The sequence below is a fragment of the Ctenocephalides felis genome, unplaced genomic scaffold (assembly GCF_003426905.1).
Source record: "Ctenocephalides felis isolate EL2017-DRISC unplaced genomic scaffold, ASM342690v1 CF-g0.4_SCAFFOLD_00845, whole genome shotgun sequence".
In the NCBI taxonomy this organism is placed as follows: Eukaryota; Metazoa; Arthropoda; class Insecta; order Siphonaptera; family Pulicidae; genus Ctenocephalides; species Ctenocephalides felis.
In genome coordinates this window covers 11,351,721-11,378,574 of record NW_020536999.1, presented here as the reverse complement: position 1 = coordinate 11,378,574, position 26,854 = coordinate 11,351,721, and the positions used below count along the sequence as shown (strand labels likewise).

Below are 26,854 nucleotides of genomic sequence, written 5' to 3'. Positions count from 1 at the left end.
AGTTTTATTTTGTAAATAAAATAGTTTATGCAGAACTTTAGTAAATTTTATCTAGTTTCTGCTAAGCTAAAAAAAAGTAGAGTACCCGGAACAAAATCTTCATGTTATTTAAAAAAACGTAAAAAAAATGTCCCGAAATCTACGTTGACCTACGCTTTTATAATTTGTTACGTAATGTTATGGAAAAATATTTCCATTTCAAAATCCAATATTTTAAAAATATTGTTGAGAAATTAAGTTTATACAGAATATTATCTTATACGTTATAACTTATAACTAGAAAAAATATTATAACTATATAATAGTATATATATTAGGTTGTCAAATATCTCCCTTCCGCTTTTTTGCTCTTGGTTTATAATACAAAAAGGCGGAAGGGAGATATTTGACATATAATTATATATATATATATATATATATATATTTATATAGTTTTAAATATATACATATGTACATTCTTATAAAAACTCTGTTTTGAAATTTGAAAATCGTTAAACATCTTATAAATGTCTAACATAATATTAAAAACTAAACTTTTAAACTATTATACTAATACAATAAATTATTTAGATTTCATCGAGAAAAAACACATAACGATATTTAACAAAACATTTTTATAACTATTCTAAAATTAGTTGAACAATGCTTTCAATGGTGGACAAACAGTAAATAAATTAAATTATAGATACAACTGAATACTATTAAATATATATATAATATTTATTTATTTATTATACCTTATAACGATGACATATGATTAAGACCATTCGTTTCTTGAATTCCACAACTGTTAACATTATAAGCGCTGTCCTTTAACAAATCTTGCAGGCGAAGAATTTCTTTACCGGCTGCTGCCAAATCTCCTTGAAGTGCCAATTCACGTTCTCTGAGACGTTTGATGTCACGTTGACATGTCTAAAATTATTATAACATCAATTATGAAATAATATGCCTATAATCTTCTATATATATAAAAATAAGTCGGGTTTTCCTTCCTGACGAAATAACTCCAGAACGCACGGAACCGATTTCGACAATTTTGCATTCGTTGGAAAGGTCTCGGGCTCCGCAAGGTTTATAGCTAAGAAAATTAGTGGTGCATGACATCGTACTTTAATGCAAGCTGCTGGAACTTCATGCACCGTAATTAAAAATTCGAGTAATGACATTAGTGAGAATTATCAGAATTATGCTTGGTTAAGTCAACAAGCAATTCTTGCCGCAAAGAATAATGATGTACACGCACTGAATTTCACCATTCAATCAAAAATTGCTAGCGATTTGGTGGCATACCAATGATTCCGACTGGTCTTCCGTTTGACTTCAAACGATTGCAATTTCCAGTTCGCCTTGCGTTCGCAATAACAAGTCGCAAGGCCAATCGCTTAGAGTTTGCGGGATAAATTTCAAACTGATTATTTAGAAAATCATTGTTTTTCACATGGGCAGTTATACGTTGCCTGTTCACGAGTTCGAAAACCATCCGCTTTGTTTGTGTTAACATGAGACCAAAAAACAAACTAGCGGTGTATGGCATCGTGCCTTAAGGCAAGAAATTTTAAACGTTTTCAAATATATTATTACAAATACTGTAACTTTCATTATTTTTGCTATCTTGTTATATCCGAGCAAATCAAATGTAAATCATAAATAAATCAATGTATCTCCAGAACATTAACAATCGTCATTTCATTTCGAATTCAATTTCAAAAAAATAGTTGCCCAAAATTTGGCAAATAATTCTGTGCGATATTTTCACTTATACTGTGTTTAGCTTGGCGGCATTTTTATATTTTTCAATAGTTTTCACAAAATTGGAAAATTGCTCCCATATCGTCACAATCTAAACGCACTTGCGAAAACATTTGTACCAGATTGTCACTTAGACTGTACTTAGTTTGGGTAATTTTGGTAATTTTTAACCCAAAAAAACACATTTCTATAATTTACATGAAATTGAAAAACAAACAGTCTAAACGCACTTGAGAAAACATTTGTACCAGGTTGTCACTTAGACTGTGCTTAGTCTGGGTCATTTTTGGAATTTAACCCAAAACTAGCTGTAAGTGAAATTCTGTCTTAAGGCAATTAAGCATCGTGCCTTAAGGCAAATTGCTGGAACTTCCCGTATCAAAAATTATTATTTTTTTAAAAACGATTAACATTTTTGAAAAAATTTTACTTCGAAAAAATAAGATTTTTGAAAAACTACAAATTGGATAAAAAATTATTTTTTTTTTAAAAAAAAATTCAGAAAAAACATTTTTTTGAATTTTTTTTTCACACACACACACACATACATCCATTTTTTTAAGGTATGCCAAAATATTACGGGAAGTTAAAAATGTGGTTTACCAAAGAGCACTTCAATGAAACGGATAATTTGCGGATTCACTTTCATTTACTTAGAGAAGTTCAACTAAAAAACACTTCATTTTTGTAATCGAAATAAATTCATTACTGTTGTATAACAAAATAAAATTTTTCCTTTTCAAATATAAAACAAACAAAAATTCTTCATCTTTCTCACGAAACCATCTGGTGGCGAAACGGAGTTCGTCGGGTTTACTAGTTTTATATAATTTTAAAATAATTTTAAAATAAATACTAGATTCCTTATCAATTATCTTACCACATTCTGTCTCAGCAAATCCAACTTATCGCACTTCAATCTGGTGACCTCCTGTTTCAACGAATCCAGCAAATCGAATTCTGATTCTGATCGCCTGCAGTATTGCTTTCCAGACTGTCCTGTTGAGTCTGCTCGCATTCTGAATCTTTTGTGACAAAGTTGCTTTCTATTGAATTCAAAACTTCGTTGTTTGAAGGCGATGAAGACGATATCATTTCTTGAGGAGGATTTTGGCAGAGACCGCAGGATCGAGGTTGGGCTTCGGCTGAAGACATTGATTCTAAACCTGTATCGCTGTCTACATAAGTCCCACCTGGTAGTAATAGAAATAGGTGTTAATCTATATTGCAACAAATGTTATTATTAACTTCCCGTAGGGTAGTTATAGTAATGGGCCGAAAATCGAAAATGAAAATTTTTACATTTCTCGACGTTTTGAAGGTTTCTCAACATTTTTGGCATACCTCAGAAAAAATGGATGCGAGTGTGTGTGTGTGTTTGTGTTTTGTATGTCCGCATTTTTTCGTTCTTGGGAGCACGGATCAACCGATGTGAATGGTTTAAAAAACATTCGATCTCTATTGATAGGGAGATGTGCCTATTAGTTTTTGGCAAAGGCAGGTCCAGCCTTTACGGAGATACGGAGCAAAGAGTGCAGAAAATAGAAATCGAGTTTTTGAGAAAACGGAGTATCCGATTTGAATGATCTGAAAAACTTTCTGCTTGTTTTGACAAAACAATTGCTTTTGAGGATAAAAAATTATTACATCTGTGTATCTTATAAATTTGTGAGAAAACTATTGAAAAATGTGAAAATGCCGCCAGTCTAAGCACAGTATAAGTGAAAATGTCGCACAGAATTATTTGCAAATGCGTTTAGACTGTGACTATACGCGAGCACTTTTTAAATTTTGTGTAAATTAGGCAACTATTTTTTTTTAAATTGAATTCGAAATGAAATGACGATTGTTAATGTTCTGGAGATAAATTGATTTGTGATTTACATTTGATTTGCTCAGATATAACAAGATAGCAAAAATAATAAAAGTTACAGTATTTGTAATAATATATTTGAAAACGTTTCGAATATTTCATTACGGTACGGGAAGTTCCAGCAATTTGCCTTAAGACACGATGCCATAACTCACTAGTTAACTTCCCGAAGGAGTAGTTTATGTTTTCATCAAAAAATCCGATTCGCTAATTTTATATTTTCTCGACGTTTCAAGCCATTCTGAATCGAATGAGACCAAATTTGGAAAAAGTATGTGTGTGTGTGCGCGTGTGTGTGAACAGACTTTTTGCCGTGAATCAACGTTTTCTCTAAAACGGCTGGACCGATTTCAAAAATTTAAAAGCCATTCGATGTATCTCGTTGAAGACTAGTGAAAACTTTTGAGTTTTGTGCGACAATCGGCCGGGCCGTTTCTTCGTAAATCGCAGAAAAGTGAAAATTTTTTCGTCCACGTTTTAGCCCGCAATTCTGAATCGATTTTGAAAATTCAAAAACCGTTCGAAAGATGTTGGTTGGGAATCGTGCTTATTAGTTTTTGGTAAAGATCGGCCGGGCCGTTTTCTTGTAAAAAAGTTTTTTTTTAAAAAAAATCGGCGATTTTTATGATTTTTTTTACGGTAGATACCATAGTCTTCTAGATCAAACTAAAATATTACCCTTTAGCTTTAAAAATTCGTCAAAGTTTGCAAAAATTGGTATCGCTTTTTTGGCATTTGTCAAAATTAGACTTTTGATCGACGTTTTCTCAAAAACGCCTGAACCAATTTTAGAAATTTAAAAGCCATTTGATGTATTTTGGTGAGGACTATCGTTTGTCAGTTTTGTGCGACGATCTGCCAAGACGTTTCTTTGCAATTTCGAAAAAAGTGTTAAACCTTTCGTCCACATTTAAGCTCATACTACCGAATCGTTTTTAAAAAATCAAAAACTGTTCGAAAGATATTAGTTGGGAATGATACTGATTAGTTTTAGGTGAAAATCTACCGAGCCGTTTTCTTGTAATTAACTGTTGAAAAAAAAATTGAAGCCGATTTTCATGGAACTTTTTTTGGCGATATACATCATGGTCTTAGAGAACTTACTGTAATATTACGGCAAGTAGTCTAATTTTAAAAAAATCGTCAAACTTTGCTAAAATTATTATCGTTTTTTTTTTAAAGTAGGATTGATAAAGTATATTATTTACACATTTTTTTGGATTAAGTCGATTATTTACACATATCGGGAAGTTCATGTAACTTGCCTCAAGGCTAAATACCAAACCAACTAGTTTATATATCAACTTACCAAGTGGATCCAAGTCGACACTGTTCAGGGAAGAATCATCGCTGGTTTCAGACATTGCAATAGTTGGTGCATTCGATAGAGAACTCCTATTGTTATTAATATTATTGTATGATCTTCCATTGGAATCAGTTGGTGATTTGTTGATCGATGAAGAATGTTTGTTGCTGTGCTGTTTGTTGCTTGAACCGTTGATACTCATCGATCTTCCACTCTAAAAACAGAAAGATTTAAGTTATATTGTTATCGAAATGTAAAATTACAGCTTAATTTGTATCAACTTACATTAGGTGTAGTCGGTATATTTTCTGTTATTACTAAAGACATGTCTTTAGACCTTTTGTATGTAAGAGGCTGATGTCTGTGATCCAGAGGCGGACTGTTGTCTGAACTCTGCGATTTGACTCTGGATGTCAGCACCTTTTTCACCGTGTCTATGAATCGTGAACCAGCACCACCTAAAAAAATCATTTTTATAATACTATTCTCTTAAAAACCGTATGACCAATTTTACACCCTTTGCGCTCCGTACCTCCGAAAATTGTCCAGACTAAGCTCAGTCTAAGCGCCACTCTGATACAAATGTTTACCCAAGTGCGTTTAGACTGTTTATGTATGGACCACTTTTCCAATTTTGTGAAAACTATTGAAAAATGTGAAAATGCCGTCAATCTAAGCATAGTATAAGTGAAAATGTCGCACAGAATTATTTGCAAATGCGTTTAGACTGTGACTATACGGGAGCACTTTTTACATTTTGTGTAAATTTTGGCAACAATTTCTTTTTTAAATTGAATTCGAAATGAAATGACGATCTGAAGATGAATTGATTTATGATTTACATTTGATTTGCTCAGATATAACAAGATAGCAAAAATAATGAAAGTTACAGTATTTGTAATAATATATTTGAAAACGTTTAAAATTTCTCGGATATTTCATTACGATACGGGAAGTTCCAGCAATTTGCCTTAAGACACGATGCCATACACCACTAGTTTACAACATATTTGTGATTTTGTTGAAAATATATATTAAACGCGTATATTTGGTTCTCATTTCATTTATACAAATTAATCAGGTTTATCTTCTCTATATCATCTTTATTATATATGAAATTCTTCTGTACGTGTGTATGATTTGATACTTTTCCTAAACGGTTAATCGGATTTTGATAAATCTTTCTGAAGTTTGTTAAAGAAATTTTGTAGGATGTATATGATTATAAAAATATAGTAATATTGTAGAAATAAATGGAAAAAATTACAAAAATCGACATGTCATTGTTTGACATTGAAAATATTAGAGACATTGTTTGGAATTGAAAATAAATTAAAACACTCATCTGCCAAAAAATTCTATTCACTTATGAGCCTAGACAATATAAGAATGTGCATAATAAAATCATGATTATGAATAAGAAAAATTAAATGTCTACATTATTATTGCCAAAAGCAGCTGAGATGTGCTAGAAATTGGAATAATATAAATTACAGTATATGTATGGAAGATTCAATGTTACACATATGAACAGGATTTGACAAATTCATTTAAAATGAGAAATTAAGTAATAATCAAGGCCAGTCCTATCTTAAATTGCAAGCGCACGCATTAGGGGGCGCCAAAACAAGATGCGGCTATAAAATTTTCAATAGTTTTTTTTTCATATAATTCAAGACATATATAATTTCTTTGCATATTTTACTAATCTTTGCACAATATTTTTAAAATACGTTAAAAATTTCACTTTAAAACAACAAATGGGTAAGTAAAGATGAATACATACAATTCGGCCCTTATGATATCACTTAGGAGAAGTTTAAGATGCAATTTTGGATATTTTAAATAATAAAAAATGAAATTAAAATAATACAACATGAAGTACCAGTGTTATGTTATGGTTATATTTAATAATGAAAGGCTAAAATTTTTTTGCTCTCTATGATTTGCTCAATAGCATAAATCGCATAAAATGCCCAAAATAAATAAGTAAATTATTTCAAAAGCCAAATATTAATTAAAGATAATAATTTTAATAATAAACTGTTAAAACAGGTAAAATAAAAGGCGCTAGAAAAAAATAGCATGAAGGCGCTGAGGACCCCAGGAGCGTCCTTGGTACTAATGTATATTAAATTATCACTAAGAAAAATGTAATTTACATATTATAATTATTAAAAACCAGTTAAAATATGATACGAGATTATAATAATTATAGGCAACATTATTGGAGCAATTATTTTGGGTGGAAAAATCCAACGTAATATTGTACTTTTACCGCGGATACTATATATTAATTCTTTCTGAATTTGTTATACCGTTTAAAAGACTTCAAATTTCCAATATAGTGTGGGAGTTGAGACTCATCATTTTATTTAAGGCAGTTAATACATTTAACATCGCTCGTATTGATGTATATGCATTTTGGTGTGAAGAGTAATTTAAAAAACAATAATTATTATTTTTAGGTAAACGGCAAATATTAGTATAGGATATTAAAAAATTGTAGACGTGGGTACAGGGCAACGTATGTCGGGTCATCTAGTATATATATATATATATATATATATATATATATATATCTAAATCTTTTATCTTTTTTACCTTCAGACTTTGGTGTATCCGGCGTGGGCGTCCTGACCATGCCTTCAGCTCCTCCTCCTAAAAAGTCTCTTGTTTTTTCCTTCAATTCCTCGACCAAATTTTGCAGGAGACTTGCTCTTGTCCTCTGCTCCAATTTGGCGAATTTATCAGCTTTATAACAAGCATTTTCCGCGTTTATCAACTTGGTAAGAAGAAACTCTTTGAGTTCTGCACTTTTTCGAAAAACTGCCGGAGTTGGTAAAGTTGGCCCGAAGAATGGAACGTCGTCTCTGGCTGTTACACTAATTTTATATCTGAAAATGATAAAGGACAATGTAAAACTTATTTGCTTCTGTACAAGATTGCATTTAAGTAAAAATAAATACATCATATAACAATTTTGAATATTATGTTTTTACTAATATGGTAACACTCGTGAAGCACACATTTATTAGTGTCAACCATTATACACACTTATGTAATGATAAATTTTAAATTACATATTTATAATAGCAATAAAAATATGTATAATATTTAAAAACAATAATGTAATTAAAGTAATACTTCAAATATGACATGATCGGTTTGTCATTGTAATTAACATTAAGAAATGAACCTTCATTAGAGAAATGAAGTAATTGCTAATTAATAAATTCTATAATATTCGTTCACACAGTGGATTATCTTAAACAACGCCTAAACAAATATTGTTTTCTCAATTTCACTCATCATGTAATAATTGTGTTTGAAGAAATTCATGTAATTAAAATTAACATACATTCATTGACTGATGGTATTTTTTTAACTTTTTCGCTGGCGATATAATCTCATTCTTTGAACAGCTGTAATATCTGTCTTGCATAAAAAATATTTTCCATTTGAATAACTTCAAAGATTTATAGAAATTACTACCAATATAGAAATTATTTCAATGAACTTTATAAATTATATTAACAAAATACAATCGACAATTTGTTGAAATTATAAAACTTCATAAAGAAATTATAAAATTTTGAACTCATAGTTTATAAGTACTTCTGTAAATTCGATGTAATCTAATAATGTTCCTGTATTTTTTTTTCATTTTTGTTTAAAGTCGTATATACATATACATGTATATAAATTATATAAATAATTTTATTGATATTATTCAATTTATATCAACATTTTACTTCTGTATACCCAAAATAATTCTTTTTATACAATTGTTCATATATAACGGTACTTAGACCTCTGGTTGAAGCAATATTAGTATTTTATCATATTATGTAATCGAATAAATTAAATGCTTTTGTATAAATTAAGTTATGAAATATCGTACAATACATTTTAGTTAACTTTTTGTAATTACATATTAACAAACATTAATTGTAGTAGTCCAATTTTTCAAGAAACTAATTATTCATTAGCAAAGAAAGTTCATCAATTTGTTTTTCTATACGTGGCGACAATATAATATAATGTTATTAGAAGTTTTAAAGTAAAATATTTTATATATTTTATATATTAACTTTAATTATTTTAAAGTAACATTTAATTTAATTTAATTAATACTTTTAATCATTTGTAATAATTGTCATAAATATATATAACAGTTAAAATTTTATTATTAATGTTTTATTTTATATGTCATAGGTACATTAAACTTATCAAAGTCAATAATTACCAGATGAATTAAAATTTTTGAATCCAATTCAAATTTATGACCTAATATGCTATATTTTTAACCAAAAAATGTTAAAAATACAAAAAAGATCCAGTATCTTTTTGCAAAGAAAAAAATATAATAAATTTCTGACTCATTTCTTAATATCATCATTTAAAGATACTAATTATTTATTAGCAAAAAAACATGTACACGGCGCAAATGTTGCATTTGTTTTATTATTTACATTATAATTATTTAAGGAGGACAGAGTAAAAATATTCTTCTGATTCAGGCATTTTTTATTAAATCCAACCTAGTACTACGATGTAACTTTAAAATGTTTATTTATCTATGCCGATTTCCTTGTTGATACCGGTACGTATACAACGACAGATCTCTATTCACATACACGACGACTAATCACAATCGACCCGTATAGAAATGATATCATCGAGAGCGAATGACGAATCATTGGCACTCGACTCTTATCTTCCGTTGCATTTGTACGGATTTACACCCTAGTCGCGCCTAAAGAAGTTTTACTTCAAGAATGTAGAAGGTTAATAAATTTCAATTTTGTTTTCTTACCTAGTATTTGGTGTATTAGGTTCAACAGGTTGCACAACAATATAAGCGTGCAGAAAATGCGAAGCAATCATATCAGGACAAAATGGTGTAGCCTGTTCCTGAAAAACTATGGCCACGATATCGTTTCCGATATGTCGTTTCCGTTGCAACTGCTGAGGATCTCCATCTGTGTATGGTAGCATTGTACTAACATGAAACATTATTTCACGTTCACGAAAAACCTAGTAAACAAAAAAACATGGTAAATCTATCCATTATTACCAGTGTTCTAGATCCTCTTACCTCGTACAAGGCTTCTTCGCCAGTATGCCCATTCTGAATATCCAAACCGCCTCTGTACCCTTTATGATCCTTCAGCGGTATCCTTCTTCCCAACATATCCAAAAATTCGTCAAAAGCTGGCGAACTCGTCCTGTTGCCAAACAATTCCTCTTCTGTGATCTGACCATACTTTTGATACAGAACTCCGAATTTAAAAGTGGACACTATGACATGTTCATCATAACCGGCTATCAGATTTGAGGCTCTTGGGCACACCACAGGCATAAAATTATCAACGTTGAGGTTGTCCAGCAACCTAAAAAAAATAAATAATTAGGTATATTTAACCATTGTTAACTAAGGCACCGATTTTAAACAGACCGATGTTATGGCAAGGCTATGATATGCAGAACTTTCCATACAAAATTGTTCTGAATATTGTCAAAAGGCATGCGGTTGCTGCGCAGTCAGGCGTATTTCTCCGGTTGTCAGATGCAAAACCTAACGTAGAAACCGCACAAATGTCAAACTAGTGGTGTATGGCACCGTGCCTTAAGGCAAATTGCTGGAACTTCCCGCACCGTAAAGAAATATTCGAGAAATTTTAAACGTTTTCAAATATATTATTACAAATACTGTAACTTTCATTATTTTTGCTATCTTGTTATATCTGAGCAAATCAAATGTAAATCACAATTCAATTTATCTCCAGAACATTAACAATCGTCGTTTCATATCGAATTCAATTTCAAAAAAAAAAATAGTTGCCAAATTTACACAAAATTGAAAAAGTCACAGTCTAAACGCATTTGCAAATAATTCTGTGCGACATTTTCACTTATACTGTGCTTAGCTTGGCGGCATTTTCACATTTTTCAAAAGTTTTCACAAAATTCGAAAAACGCTCCAGTGCATAAACAGTGTAAACGCACTTGGGTAAACATATGTACCAGAGTGGCGCTTAGACTGTGCTTAGCCTGGGTAAATTTTTGAATTTTTGGTCCAAAATTACAAAAATATTTTATGGTAAATAGAAATAGATGTAATAATTTTTTATCCTCAAAAGCAATAGTTTTGTCAAAACAAGCAGAAAGTTTTTTAGATCATTCAAATCGGACGCTTAGTTAACACCGAAAACGCCATTTTTTGCACATTTAGCGCTGTATCTCCAAAATGGTGGGACCTGTCTTTGCCGAAAACTAATGATCTCTTCTCCCAATCATTACAAATTCTATGTTTTTTAGATCATTCAAATCCGATGCTCCGTTCTCTCAAAAACTCGATTTGTATTTTCTGCACTCTTTGCTCCGTATCTCCGTAACGGCTGGACCTGCATTTGCCAAAAACTAATCAGCACAAAAACCATTCAAATCAATTGATTCGTGCGCCCGAAAAAAATGCGGACATACAAAACATACACAAGCAAACACACACACACACACACATCCATTTTTTCTGAGGTATGCCAAAATGTTCAGAAACCTTCAAAACCTTGAGAAATGCAAAAATTTTCATTTTCGATTTTCGGCCCATTACTATAACAACCTTACGGGAAGTTAAAAAACGATGTTAGATAACAAGGTATTTCTGACCCAGCTTCATAACATACAAGTGACGTTGCAGTTTATGTGCAAAACACCTAACTACATAGCAAATACACGACATTTTAACAGTATTCAGTATGATTCAGTAGCACAATGTATGCAAGTTGGAGCGCAATATGGCCTTGCCATAACATTTTTCTGTTTTGGTAAGTTTGTTGATCTGATTTTTACCATTTTGCTATTTTTACAGGAGATGGTAAAGGTCCCAAACAGGCATTTGAGATAAGTTGGTGTGATGTTCCTGACCGCATCCTGAGAAGGACTCGTGTGTGTTCTTGATTGGCTACATTTTCTGATTTTATTGATAGCAGGATTGGCCCTAGGACGTCGTCGTGGCCTACCAGGTTTGAATGCTCCTGAAAGAAAAAAATAACTTTAGTAAATTTTTTAGCGAAAGATTAAAATATTGGTTTAAAAATATTTTGGTCAGAAGGCTATATCTCATACATTTTCCCCTTGCAGGACGTCCCTACTAATTTCTCGAGAAATTTTTAGGTCATTTATGCGTATGATAAAAATTTTCACGGAAACACACAAATCTTTTAAATCGATTTTCTCCGAGTTCTAATCTATTAATTTATTACTATCAAGAAAATGGATTTTTTTTTTTTAAAAAAATTAATTATTGGCTCTAAGCAATTTGCCAAGACACGAGCCATAAACCATTAGCTATTAGTATATGCATCAGGCGTATTTTTAATTTCTCATTCTCATCAAGCACCCCAATACATAATATAAGTTTAGAAGCACTTCAGTACTTTTTGCAAGTCTGAGTTTACTCGTCAGTAGCAATGGTTGCTTTTATATTTATTTATTTTATTTTATTAAACATTTTTTTTATTATTTACAGAACCCTCAGTCCATGTCTCTAAAACGTTCTAGGTCACAAAATGATATGGTCAATCCATCGTGGCTTCTAAAAAGGAATTCATTCGGTTTCACCTTGACGATGAACTACCGTCTGAATTACGAAACGTGTCGTTCTGACCTTATTTTAAAGGTTACAAACAACTTGAAAGACAATTGTAAGAGCTGTAAAACATGAGTATAAAAGATTTGTGAAAAAATATCTTGAGGAACTAGTGGTATCTAAACATCCTGGCCATGCCCATAATTAAGGGGCACAACTAGTGTAACCGCCTAAAAATAGGTGATTTTTGGGAATTTATATTAAAAAAACAACCTTATCAATCATTTCAAAATTTTAAGAATATATTAACACATGTTTTAAGAATACATAGTAAAATTTTTGAAGAAAAGAATGAAATATTTTTTAAGTTATCGTCGATCTCCAACGGCGCGACAAAAAAAGGCCCTTCACTGCTGCAGTGATTCCGGCCTTCTACGTGGATGAAATTTAAAAAAAATCCTCGTTAAACTAGATAATATTGTCTGTAAAATGAACTACGATAAGGAAAAAAAACAAAAATTGACAAAATGGCGGCGTTTTTTTAAAAAAAAGTCGAATTTTACCCAAAATTTTGGTTGTTTTTGGACAGCCAAAATTCGATTTTTGATCCAATCAAAAAATCGATAGTTTATTTTACGGAGAACTATATATAGAACATGTAAAAAAAATTGATAGTGATCGGATCATTTGTTTTTGAGTAATCGCTGCAGCAAATTCGGAAAATGCTGTTTCGAGAAAAACGCGTTTAAAGATAAAATGAACCTCATACTATACATATACTCTTCAAATGGCTGTGACTCAAAAACTATTTAAGATATCGATTTAAAATTTTGGTATGTTATTTTTAAATATATAACCTATCGAAATATGGAAAAATTGAAAATTCGATTTTTTGAAAATTTTATACTAGTTGTGCCCCTTAAGTCGTTCAAGATTCATGTTTTGTTTTGAAAGAAATTAGCGTTTTATATGTCTTCATCCAGACATATAATTCTTTTTCCCGGTCCCTTGGCGGAAGTGCGGTTCGGTGATTTTAACGAATATATCTTCAACTGAAGTCTTTGTTGTAATTTATGCCCACATTTGCGATTTTATGAGGAGCCCCTCTAAGTTCATTCATTCTCTGAGCCGTGCGAACCGACAACGATAAAACCTTTGGCGTGAAAAAACACGTCTTGCAATGATTCACCTGAGGTAACATGGAGAATTGAATTCTTTGTTCACTTAAAACAATCTATGCTAAGGTACTTAGGAATGACTAATAAGTACTACTGATAATTGTAGGATCGCCCGAGGAAAAGGATTTTTGAACAAAACGGTCCCAGAAACCTCCCTCAAAGTCCTTAAAATTGACTTCAACAATTACTGCTGACATAGTAGCATAGATGATTAAGACAGTCACACAAAAAGATCTACCAAATTGGTTTATTTTTATCATAATCTGTATTGGTAGGGAGATGTGCTGATTAGTCTTAGGCAAAGGCAGGTCCAGCCGTTACGGAGATACGGAGCAAAGAGTGCAGAAAATACAAATCGAGTTTTTGAGAGAACGGAGTATCGGTTTTTAATGATCTAAAAAACATTCGATTTATGATAATTGGGAGAAGAGGTGATTAGTTTTTGGCAAAGACAGGCCCCCCCCCCATTTCGAAGATACAGAGCTAAATGTGCAAAAAATGGCAGTTTTTGAGTGAACTAAGCGTCCGACTTTCTGCTTGTATTGATAAAAAATTATTACATCTTTTTATATTTCCCATAAAATATTTTTGTAATTTTGGATTAAAAATTCAAAAAATTGCCCAGGCTAAGCACAGTCTAAGCGCCAGTCTGGTACAAATGTTTTCGCAAGTGCGTTTACACTGTTTATGCACTGGAGCACTTTTCCAATTTTGTAAAAACTATTGAAAAATGTGAAAATGCCACCAAGCTAAGCACAGTATAAGTGAAAATGTCGCATAGAATTATTTGCAAATGCGTTTAGACTGTGACTATGCGGGAGCACTTTTTCAATTTTGTGTAAATTAGGCAACTATTTTTTTTTTTGAAATTGAATTCGTAATGAAATGACGATTGTTAATTGTTCTGGATATGAATTGATTTATGATTTACATTTGATTTGCTCAGATAGAACAAGATAGCAAAAATAATGAAAGTTACAGTATTTGTAATAATATATTTCAGAACGTTTAAAATTCCTCGAATATTTCATTATGGTACGGAAAGTTCCAGCAATTTCCCTTAAGACACGATGCCATACACCACTAGTTTATCTTAACATCATTTGCAGAAAGTTGTGAGGACGTCTAGCAAAGACAGCGTATAAGAATGTCCAAAAAGGGTTTACCTAACATCAACTACAATTTGCCTTAAGGCACGATGCCATGCACCACATTCTTACAATCCTTATATTTCGATAAAAATTATATGTACTGAAATTTGCTTTAATTGTTACTAATACAACGTTAGTAGTAATAGTAGTCCATAGATACGTAAAGATTAAAAATCTAAGGGGCCGTTCATTAATCACGTGAGGCTTTTGAGGTTCGACAAAAAATCACGAAAAATCACGTGGGAAAGAGAGAGGTTTAGTAAGATATCACGTGTATTTATCTTTACCTAAATTTTCAAAAAAAACAAAAATTTTACGTAACTAAAAATACACATGATGTTTGGTAGGGTACAAATATCACGACGTATATCCAAAGGAGAGGAGAGTTCAAAAATTCCTAAAAAGTCGATCGCGTGACTAATAAATGCCCTCTAACGAATAATATAAGATTTTTATATGAAGCATTATCAAAAAAAAAATTTTATCACATAAGATTTTGATAAAATTGTAGGTCTTCTAGAATATATATTAAAATTACTCTTAATTACCTCATATTGAAATTGAGGAAACTACAAAGTGATACGGTCATCCTGTACATTTGAAAATTACTTTACAACAATATATATATATATATATATATATATATATATATATATATATAAACATGTATGTGTAAAGGTACATAATGAAGTACCTAAATTGAATTATATTATGTGAACTTTCTCATAGAATAGTAAATTTCTCACAGTTTATTTTAGCGGAAACAATGGCCAAAATGGCTGACTTTACCGGACGTAGATTAAATGTAATTTATATATATATATATATATATATATATATATATATATATGTATATATATATATATAAAGTTCTGTCTCAAAAACTGGTTCAACAAATTTTCCTACTTCGTTTTTTCTTTACCTACAGACAAGTATGTTCTGTTTTTAATATATTAAATCAGCACTATTATTTTCCACAAAATATTTAATTAATTTATGAATTATATATTTATATAGATATATATATATATATATATTTATATATAAACATATATATATATATATAAAGTCTTTTTTATAAAACTATATATCGGCCTTGCAGAAAAAGCATTTTACGTTCGTATAAAGTGCAAAAAGCTTCCTTATGTGAATTTAACGATTTGAAAGCTTCATAAAATCATCTTAAGGAAAAAGTAATAAATTCAATTTAATATCTTATTAATATATTCTACACTCAATTCAATAATAATAAATTAAATATAAATAGACAACAGACGCAAAACTCAATTTAAAAAAAAAATTCATTATTTATAACTCAAATTATAATGGAGATATGCTATGTTGTGGGTCTATCTTCATATGAACTGTCACAAAATTATGTTTTTTCTGTACGATCAGGCGTTTCACACATAAAACCTAACCTACAAAATGCACAAACGTGAAATAAAAATTTTATCATAAGGGCAACCTTCTGATGTCTCATTGATAACACATATGTGCAGTTAGGTTTTTACGAAATGCATAGCTTTTTGACCAATTCATACGAAGATAGACGCACAACATAGCGTTACCACAACATTTTTAACTTCCCTAAGGAGAAGTTTATGTTTTCATAAAAAAATCTGATTCGCTAATTTTATGTTTTCTCGACGTTTCAAGCCATTCTGAATCGAATGAGACCGAATTTGGAAAAAGTATGTGTGTGTATGCGTGTATGTGAACAGATTTTTTGTCGTAAATCGACGTTTTCTCGAAAACGGTTGGACCAATTTCAAAAATTTAAAAGCCATTCGATGTATTTCGATGAGGACTAGCATTTCTGAGTCTTTTGTGACGATCTGCCAAACCGTTTCTTTGTAATTTGAAAAATAGTGTTAAACCTTTCGTCCACATTTAAGCTCAAACTACCGAATCGATTTTAAAAAATCAAAAACTGTTCGAAAGATATTAGTTGGGAATGATACTGATTAGTTTTAGGTGAAGATGTATCGAGTCGTTTCCTTGTAATTAACTGTTGAAAAAAAAATTTGAGCCGATTTTTATGGAACTTTTTTTGGCGATAAATATCATGGTCTTATATAACTTACTGAAATATTACGGCCTTACGACAAGTAGTATAATTTTAAAAATTTATCAAAGTTTGAGAAAATATATAGTTTTTTTGACATACAATTAGAAGATTTACTCGGTAAAACGATAGTTGTACTTGGTCTTTTAGAAAATACTCCGAGTTAACGTGTACGTTCGTTTTTAATTATGTGTAATAGATCCACTCGGAATACTTTTAATCTCTCATAAATTAATTTGTTTATTATTGATTAAGTCGATTATTTACACATATCGGGAAGTTCATGTAACTTGCCTCAAGGCTAAATACCAATACCAACTAGTTATTTTATCCAAAAATCGGCTCCTAAGTATTGCTATATAAAATAATTGACAATTATTATTTTGCAATTTTTGCAATATATCTAAATTTCCAGGCTCCATCTATCGTCATCGTCGTCGTCGTCTTCGGTGTTCATTTATGGGTCCCGTTATGACCCTCGATAAGTACTGATTTCTGTGCCAAGGTCTAAACTATGCCATTATATGATTTGGTTTCGAATTCAATATAATACTGGATTCATAGTGAATACTCATCGTGATGAATTGTAGTTTTGTGATGACTTTCTAATAAAATTGGGTTTTTGGGTATTTTGTTCGAATTCACTGAACGATTAGAGCAGTGGAGATCGATGATACAAAGAGTTGTAAACGAATTTTTTTTTAAAAAAAGTTAGTTTTTAGATTGCAGATTTATATACAATTTGCTTGCAAGTAGAGTTGTTTTAATAAATTTTTTAATTAGGCCCCAAAAATGGATTTGAAGCAAACTTAACCCATTCGCTTGAGATTATTAAATACAAAGCTAGATATGTATTATAAAACGAAATAAAAAATATTAAAGAATTTAATTTATATTATGTACGTTTCGACACTGTATGCGTGTCATCATTCAGCAAGTTTAGCAAGTCCTAAAAAATGTTTTTTTTAACTAACTTTAGTGCTTTAAGTTTTTTTGCCCTGGATTTCTTGAAAGATTTCACACACATCAATACGAAAAGTATATTTAATAAAGCATGATTTCTACTAACTCTTTTTCTGTTATACGAATAGTCTGCTAATTATTTTCAAATTTGTTCCAATATAATAAATATATATATACATATTAAACTAGAGAAAACCTACTTTTAAATTATTTTATAAAAACCAATGAAGCCAAAATTTAAAATAATTTTAATAAAAATGCGAACGACGGAAATAAAACAAAAAATACAAATACAAATATTAAAATTATCCACAAAATATAAAATTTGAATATATAACTAATAAAAATAATATATTAACAGCTCTCAGAATTGAAACGACGTGACGTAATAAATAGCAACCCAAAAGGCTGCCCTATATCTATGTGATAAATTTATTATTACAATTTCTGTAACTCTGATAATTTTTTTTATTAATTTTATAGATTGTAAAGTCTTTCTTGGACTAAAAAAAAGTTGATAAACACTGTTTTATACCAAACAAGAATCATACTTTGGAAAAAACATGAATAATAATGTTATTAGACAGGTGAGTCATTTTTTACAGATTATTTAAATAAATAATACGAACATAAATGTGAAAGTATATGAATAAATTTATTCAACACTCTTTGATATTTCTGAAAATAATGTGTTTTAATTCAATTTATTATTTAAACTAGTGGTGTATGGCATCGTGCCTTAAAGCAAATTGCTGGAACTTCCCGTACTGTAATGAAATTCGAGGAATTTTAAATAGATCATAATAAATACTGTAACTTTCATTATTTTTGCTATCTTGTTATATCAGAGCAAATCAAATGTAAATCAAATCATAAATCAATTTATCTCCAGAACATTCAATTTCAAAAAATAGTTGCATTTTTACACAAAATTGAAAAAGTGCTCCCGTATAGTCACAGTCTAAACGCATTTGCAAATAATTTTGTGCGACATTTTCACTTAGACTGTGCTTTGCGGCGGCGTTTTCACATTTTTCAATAATTTTCACAAAATTGAAAAAGTACTCCCGGACAGAAACAGTCTAAAACGCACTTGGGTAAACATTTGTACCAGGGTGGCGCTTAGACTGTGCTTAGCAAAGGTAATTTTTGAGTTTTTTAATCCGAAAAAATACATTTTTATAATTTACATAAAATTGAAAAAAACGCTCCTGTATAGTCACAGCCTAAACGCATTTGCAAATATATTTGTACCAGGTTGTCACTTAGACTGTGCTTAGTCTGGGTGATTTTTTGATTTTTAACCCGAAAAAATACATTTTTATAATTTACAAAAAATTTAGTAAGTGCTCCTGTACAGAAACAGTCTAAACGCACTTGGGTTAACATTTGTACCAGAGTGGCGCTTACACTGTGCTTAGTCTGGGTAATTTTTTGAATTTTTAACCTCAAAAAATTACATTTTTATAATTTATTTATCTAGAATTAAAATTAATAACCGAATCATTTTCGATATTCAAAAAAATATATTTTTTGGAAAATAAAATAAAATTGTATCCATACAAAACACACACACACGTACTCAATTTTTCTGAGGTATGCCAAAATGTTCAGAAACCTCTAAAACGTGAAGATATGCAAAAATTGTCATTTCCTATTTTTGGACGACTACTATAACTTGCCCTACTGGAAGTTAATAAATATAAAAGTTTTCTAGTATTTTTAGTAATACTAGAACATACATAAGCCCTCTTTAGGGTATCATATCTTTTATCTTATCCGAGTATCTTATTTCGCATAAAACATACAATTCACGTAACAGATGCGAATGCATTTCGTGTACTTTTTTTCTGTTTTCGAAATAAAATGCAGAAAGTGCCGCCGCCTGCCGAGAGAGGAGGTTGCACACGTCGCATATCAATTACGTGCTCATGTGCCCGAGTCGAACTCGGTCGGATCATGTCGGGCATTTTGCCAACAAATAACGACACAAGTCATTCTGTATTATTTTGTAAAGGATAGAATAAAAACTAGGTGTAAGTGAATCGATTCAATTGATAATAATTTGATTTGTTTGCGATCTACCTATCTACCTATCTACATGTCTACCTGTCTACCCTCCGGTCTACTAGTCCTCGTCAATACACGCAAATGTTTTTTGAATCATTCAAATCGGACGTCCGTTCTCTCACAAACTCAATTTTCATTTTTGCACTTTTTGCTCCGTACTTCCGAAACGTCTAGACCTGCCTTGTACAAAAACTAGTCAACACATCTTACCATCAACACGAATCAAATGCCTTTTGAATTATTCAAATCGGTTGATCGGTGCTCCCGCAATTGTCGATTGAAGATTGTATCCGCACATACTTACATTGTGCATACTATAAACACACACACACACACGTTTGAACTCACTCTGAGTCGACGTTTTCTCAAGAACGGCTGAACCGATTTCAAAAATTTAAAAGCCATTCGATGTATTTGGATAAAAACTAGTGTTGGTTAATTTTGGGCGTCGATCTGCCAAGTTGTTTCTATATAATTAGCAAAAAATGTAAAATTGTACGTACAATCTCATAATTCTGAACGGATTTTAAAAATTCAAAAACTGTTTGAAAGGTATTGGTTGGGAATTGTGCTGAAGATCTGCCAAGCTATTTCTTCGTAATTATGTGTTGTAAAATATTTTTTTGACAATTTTTATGAACGACCATAGATTTCGTCTAAATTATGTCAACTACTATTAGAAAAGAATAGATAGTGAGGTACTCTTCACGTTAAAAATTCTTTTTAACCCTGTGATGTCATTAAGGGGCACAACTAGTGTAACCGCCTAAAAAAGAGGTGATTTTTGGGCATTTATATTAAAAAAACTACTTCATCAATCATTTCAAAATTTCAGGAATATTGTTATACATGTTTTAAGAATACATAGTAAAATTTTTGAAGAAAAAAATTAAATATTTTTTAAGTTATCGTCGATCACCAACGGCGCGACAAAAAAAGGCCCTTCACTTCTGCAGTGATTCCGGCCTTCTACGTGGATGAAATTAAAAAAAAAATCGTTAAACTAAATGATATTGTCTGTAAAATGAACTGCGATAAAGAAAAAAATCAAAAATTGACAAAATGACGGCGTTTTTAAAAGAAAAGTCAAATTTTACCCAAAATTTTGGTCGTTTTTGGACTGCCAAAATTCGATTTTTGATCCGATCAAAAAATCGATAGTTCATTTTACGGAGAACTATATATAGAACATGTAAAAAAAATTTGATAGTGATTGGATCATTTGTTTTTGAGTAATCGCTGCAGCAAATTCGGAAAATGCTGTTTCGAGAAAAACGCGATTAAAGATAAAATGATCGTTATACTATATACTATATATATACTCTTTAAATGACTGTGACTCAAAAACTATTTAAGATATCGATCTAATATTTTGGTATATTATTTTTAAAGGTATAACCTATGGAAATATGGAAAAATTGAAAATTCGATTTTTTGAAAATTTCACACTAGTTGTGCCCCTTAATACTGTCAATTACTGCTAGAAAAGAGCAGAAAATAAAGTACTCCTCGTAGATTGACATATTTATCCAAGATATTTTATCTAAATTTTTTATCTAAATATTTCTACTCACCCTTCCAACAAAGAATCGCCTATAACACTTGGCAGTATCATCCGTCTCAAATTTGCTCCTCCAAGAACTGACAACATGCAAAGGCGTCCTAGAATCACTCAATTCATGATCGGTGCCATCAACCCAATAACCACCATTTGGTGGAAGAACCACCATCGGCAGTTGGTTCTGAGACGAATTCCTCCTGTCATGAAGGACTGCCCTCAGAGCCCTTTGAGACGACGTCAGGAGCCCTGGTGAACTTTGGTTAGATTGCAGATGGTGAGGCTGTAGACTTTGGTGGTTTTGGGAATTTGGTAGAGGCGGTACCCTTTGGTCGTCTGATCTGGACACCTGGGAAAAAAAATTGGAAGGTTAGTACTAGGGTTCATACAAAAACCGACATTTCAGAAAACCGGTTTTCGAATTTTAATTTTACTAAAAAACCGGTTTTCGAATTTTATATAGAAAATAAATTTTTGCTCGAATATTCTGTAATTTATCCGTAAATTTAGTGTAATTTAGAGCAGAATTTGACTGAATTTATTTATTGTTTAATTTTATAGATAGTAAACAAAATTATTTTAATTTTAATTAGTAGAACTAAAAAGTAATAGTTTATCATGATTAAATAACTTTGAAAATAATTATTCGTTATTCATGCATCATTTTCACATATAAGAATAAAAATATTTTTATGATAGTGAAAGGAATGTTTTCGAATAAATAAAAATAATACATTTTTAAATAAAAAACATTCATTGAATTAAAAAAAATAAAAAAATATTAGATACCTGTTGATACATACTTGTTAATATCAATTTTAGTTTTAAAAACAATTAAGCTAAACCAGGGTATTGTCTGTTCCGAACAAATTTAATTATTAACATCCCGTAGGGTAAGTTATAGTAATCGCAAAAAAATCGAAAATGAAAATTTTTATATATCTTTAAGTTTCAGAGGTTTCTAAATATTTTGGCATACCTTAGAAAAAATGGATGTGTGTGTGTGTATGTGTGTGTGTGTGTGTGCATGCATGCATGTGTGTGCAGATACAAATTTTCGTCGACGATTTCGGGAACACGGATGAAGCAATTTGAATAATTCAAAAAACATTCGATTCGTATTGATAAGGAGACGTGCTGATTGGTTTTTGGCAGAGGCAGGTCTAGCCGTTCCGAAGATATGGGGCAAAAAGTGCCAAAAACGGAACCTCAGTTCTTAAAAGAACGGAGCGTCCGATTTGAATAATTCAAAAAATATTTTACTTGTATTGACAAGATGAAAAATTGGGCAAATTTTCATGGAGGCAGGTCTAGCGGTTTCGAAGATCTAACGAAAAAAGTAAAAAAAAATGCCATTAGGTCAAAAATGATCATTAGACATATGCACATCAAATTATCAGATATTTTATAGAGATTTTTACAATAAGTATGAATTTTGTTAACATTCCTATGGGTTCCGTACCAATGCTTATCCGTTAGACGGCGACGCGGCGCTTACGCGCTTTGACATTTCGTCTCTATGCAGTTAAAGCAGTACGATTGCTTTGAAAACAAAAGTTCAGAACTTCCAAACTATGCCAAAATAAAGAAAACTTATTTTTTTTCAAACATTTTTTTTTTGTTTCTCAAAAATCTAATTTTTTCGAAGTAAAATTTTTTCCAAAATGATAATCGCTTTTAAAAAAATAATAATTTTTGGTACGGGAAGTTCCAGCAATTTGCCTTAAGGCACGATGCCTTATTTGCCTTAAGACAGAATTCTACTTACAGCTAGTTTTTCTTCGAGAAAAAGTTACATTGATTTAAATTAATGTATACACTGGTATAAAAATCTAAATTAATATATACAAAACCTTTCTGGAAAACATTGCAGACTGATAAGATATCAAATGCTATTGAAACTATATGATTTCAAGAATCAAAACGCTTTCATCTATCTTTTATATTTGGCCATATTTATCATTTTCCACTTATATAGTGAAAACCGACTTTTTTCACGTAAAAACCGGTTTTCGAATTCCATAATTTTCGCCAAAAAAACGGTTTTTGAAAACCGACAAACCCTAGTTAGTAGTTAGTTAGTACATGTTGTAATTAAGAGTTGTAGTAACGGTGTGTGGTTTTAATGAAGTAGTTTTGTGTTCATTAGTTTGTTTTATTGTTTTATGTGTGCGCAATTGTTATTAAAGAAAAATTGGAGTGACTGATGCATGAATTAATTGTTTTTTTAATTGAATCTAGAGAAGTTGTTTTAGTAATTTATGATCCATATGAAGTAATTCTGTCGTAACAGAGCTCATAAAATAGGGTTGTCATGGCAACGCTCTCTGATGCTTGTTCTTGGTAGAGAATATTCTAAAAATGTCTGTCTATTTGCCGTGCGATCAGGCGTATTTTACATATAAACAAAGCAAGGAAGAATGTATGATAACTGCATCATCAAAGATTCTGTTCATAACATTATTCTTTTCTTGATCTATTATCAATCATCTTTTACCAGCTGATCGAGGATAAATATCATTTACGATTTGCAAAAGAGCAATAATTTTTATGCTCCTCTTGTATGTATTTTTTATGATGATTGATAATATCATAGAACATAAAACCGTAAGCGATTTCACCGTGAGACTCAAATGTTATTAATTTACGCTTTCATATCATTTTGCTTGATTTTATTACTCGAGTACATTTTTACACATTCTATCATACAGTAAAATGATACACTCTGTAGGGATCAGAAACATGGACTCCGGACATATATATATACTAGCTGTAATAATTTTTTATCCTTAAAAGCAATTGTTTTAACAATAGAAGCAGAAAGATTTTTAGATCATTCAAATCGGACGCTTAGTTCACTCAAAAACTGGCATTTTTTGCACATTTAGCTCTGTATCTTCGAAATGGCTAAATCTGCCTTTGCGAAAAACTAATCACCACTTCTCCCAACCATTACGAATTGATTGTTTTTTGGATCATTCAAATCGGATTCTCCCATCTCACCAAAACTCGATTTCTATTTTCTGCACTCTTTGCTCCGTATCTCCGAAACGGATGGACCTGCCTTTGCCAAAAACTAATCAGCACATCTCCCTATCATTAGGAATCGAATGTATTTTTGAACCACTCAAATCGGTTGATCCGTGCGCCCGAAAACGTGGACTAAAAACTGTATCCATACACACCCACACATCCATTTTTTGCAAGGTATGCCAAAATGTTCAGAAACTTTTAAAACGTGAAGATATGCAAAAATTTTCAATTTCGATTTTTTGGACGATTACAATAACTTACCCCACGGGACGTTAATTAACCAGTTACCTGGGATTGACGAATATTCTCGTCATGAAGTTATTTTTATTGACGAGTATACTCGTCATGCTTATAAAACAGTAACGTTTTGTTATTTAAGCTGAAAATTTTGAAAAAAATCAACAAAATATATTCTAAAATGCGAAGTTGTTAGGATATTTTGAGTATGTATGTATAAAACAGTAGTAGCATTTTTCAGTTTTGTAAAATAAACCAAAATTTTATAAAATTTTTAGTTAAAAATATATCAATTGGAGTTGAAAAATAAATCAATAGGGCATTCATGGTATGAATACATACTTATTCACGTGGATTTACACTTAAATTTAGATTTGTTCATTAATACAGCCATGTAATAATAGTTTAATAATCTGGAAAATACAACTGGAATTTCCTTTAAGACGCAATGCAATACACTACTAGTTAAATTTTAACTGTACATGGATATCAGTGCAGGTAGATTTTAAGGTCACTTAGGCACTTATAATTTTCAGATTCTAGGAACCAAAATAAGATACTTTGCTGAAGAAACCATACCTATAAAGTGAATTCTGATGTTCCGTGCATCGAGCCAAAAATAAGGGTTGAATTTTTAAAAAGGTGGGTTGAAAGTTAGTAGGGGTCATACATTTGAAAGCAATTGGGACACTCTAAATGGGTCAAAATAGAATTTTTCAACCCCTATTTTTGATCAGAATTATTTTTTATCAGGATTTATTTTAGAGATATGGTTTCTTCGGCAAAGTATTTTATTTTGATCCCTAGTATCTGAAAATCATATGTGCCCAAGCGACTTTTTTTTACCCATACAAATCCACCCGCTCTATAGGATATGTATAAAAATATTGTTGTTTTTTAGAACTTTTTGTACTATATATTTTAAAATAGTGCGGTTCATTGATCGCGTGGTAAAATGTAAATCATGCGCACACACACACACACACACACACACACATATATATATATATATATATATATATATACGAGTATATATATAAATTTGTATCGTGTGTATGTTTTTCTTACATTTCGTATCGCGTGCCAGTGGCCACTTAACCGATTTTGATTTGAATAATTTGCCTCAGATATTAACTTTGATATATGGGTACCTCTGGAACTCCATTCAGCTAACCCAAGGGCTACCGCCCCCAAGGCTAAGGTCATTATTCTTCTGCTGCCTTACGGTGTTATTAACTTTTATTTTATTATACAGGAAAATATTTGCATAGTTGCGTGAAGATAATGGTGGATGCATGAAATTGTTTTTTGGTGCACTAAAATATCTTGCCCACGCTAATTATCGAAATATTTTTACAGGGAATAAAATTCTATATATTAGGGTGGTCCTTAATATTGCCATTTTTAATTTTCCTTGCTCCCAAGGACTCAAATGGTTCCAAATTGATAACAAACAATTATCTGAAAGTTTTAGCTCTTGATATTAACTTTTAGATAGTGCGCAATTCAGTCGAACTTTGTATGGAAATAGCATGGAAAAATTTTGAAAATTAAAAAAAATATTTTAGGTATAACTTAGCGACAAATGAATGAGTTTTATTCATTCATTTGTTCGCTAAATTACATCTTAAAACATTTTTAAAATTTTTGAAATTTTTTCCATGCTATTTCCATACAAAACTTTGATTGAATTGCGCTCTATCTAAACGTTAATATTAAGAGCTAAAACTTTCAGAGAATTGTTTTTTATCTATTTGGAACCATTTGAGCCACTGGGAGCAAGGAAATTCGAAAATGAACATTTTAAGGACCACCCTAATATATATATATATATATTTATATATATGTCTTCTATTTAATTATTTCTATTATCGAATGGGGTTCGCAATAACCGGGTTATTCGTCAGGGGGGTGACTTTGACATAATTTCGGGTTTTCGAGTTCATCTTCCTGATTTCGTAATGTCTACAAATTGATGGGCGACCTTCTAGGGGAATTTCGTGGCGCCCTTTCCGGCAACTTAATGAATAAATTAGGACATACGTGATGCAAAACGTTTATACAATATGTA

The 26,854-nt window shown here is 31.0% G+C and overlaps 1 protein-coding gene across 1 annotated transcript in view; it reads right to left on the bottom strand.

Annotated features, from left to right (window-relative positions):
- Window positions 1–738: 738 nt before the first annotated feature.
- Window positions 739–26,854, bottom strand: part of LOC113377826 (rap1 GTPase-activating protein 1-like) — a gene marked incomplete in the record, with an annotated part of 395,724 nt that continues 369,608 nt past the window's right edge. The window contains 10 exon segments of the mRNA XM_026618256.1: window positions 739–915; window positions 2,633–2,702; window positions 2,807–2,972; window positions 4,935–5,145; window positions 5,217–5,389; window positions 7,536–7,828; window positions 9,751–9,971; window positions 10,033–10,327; window positions 11,787–11,971; window positions 21,530–21,849. Of these exon segments, the coding sequence (XP_026474041.1) occupies window positions 739–915; window positions 2,633–2,702; window positions 2,807–2,972; window positions 4,935–5,145; window positions 5,217–5,389; window positions 7,536–7,828; window positions 9,751–9,971; window positions 10,033–10,327; window positions 11,787–11,971; window positions 21,530–21,849 (2,111 nt within the window).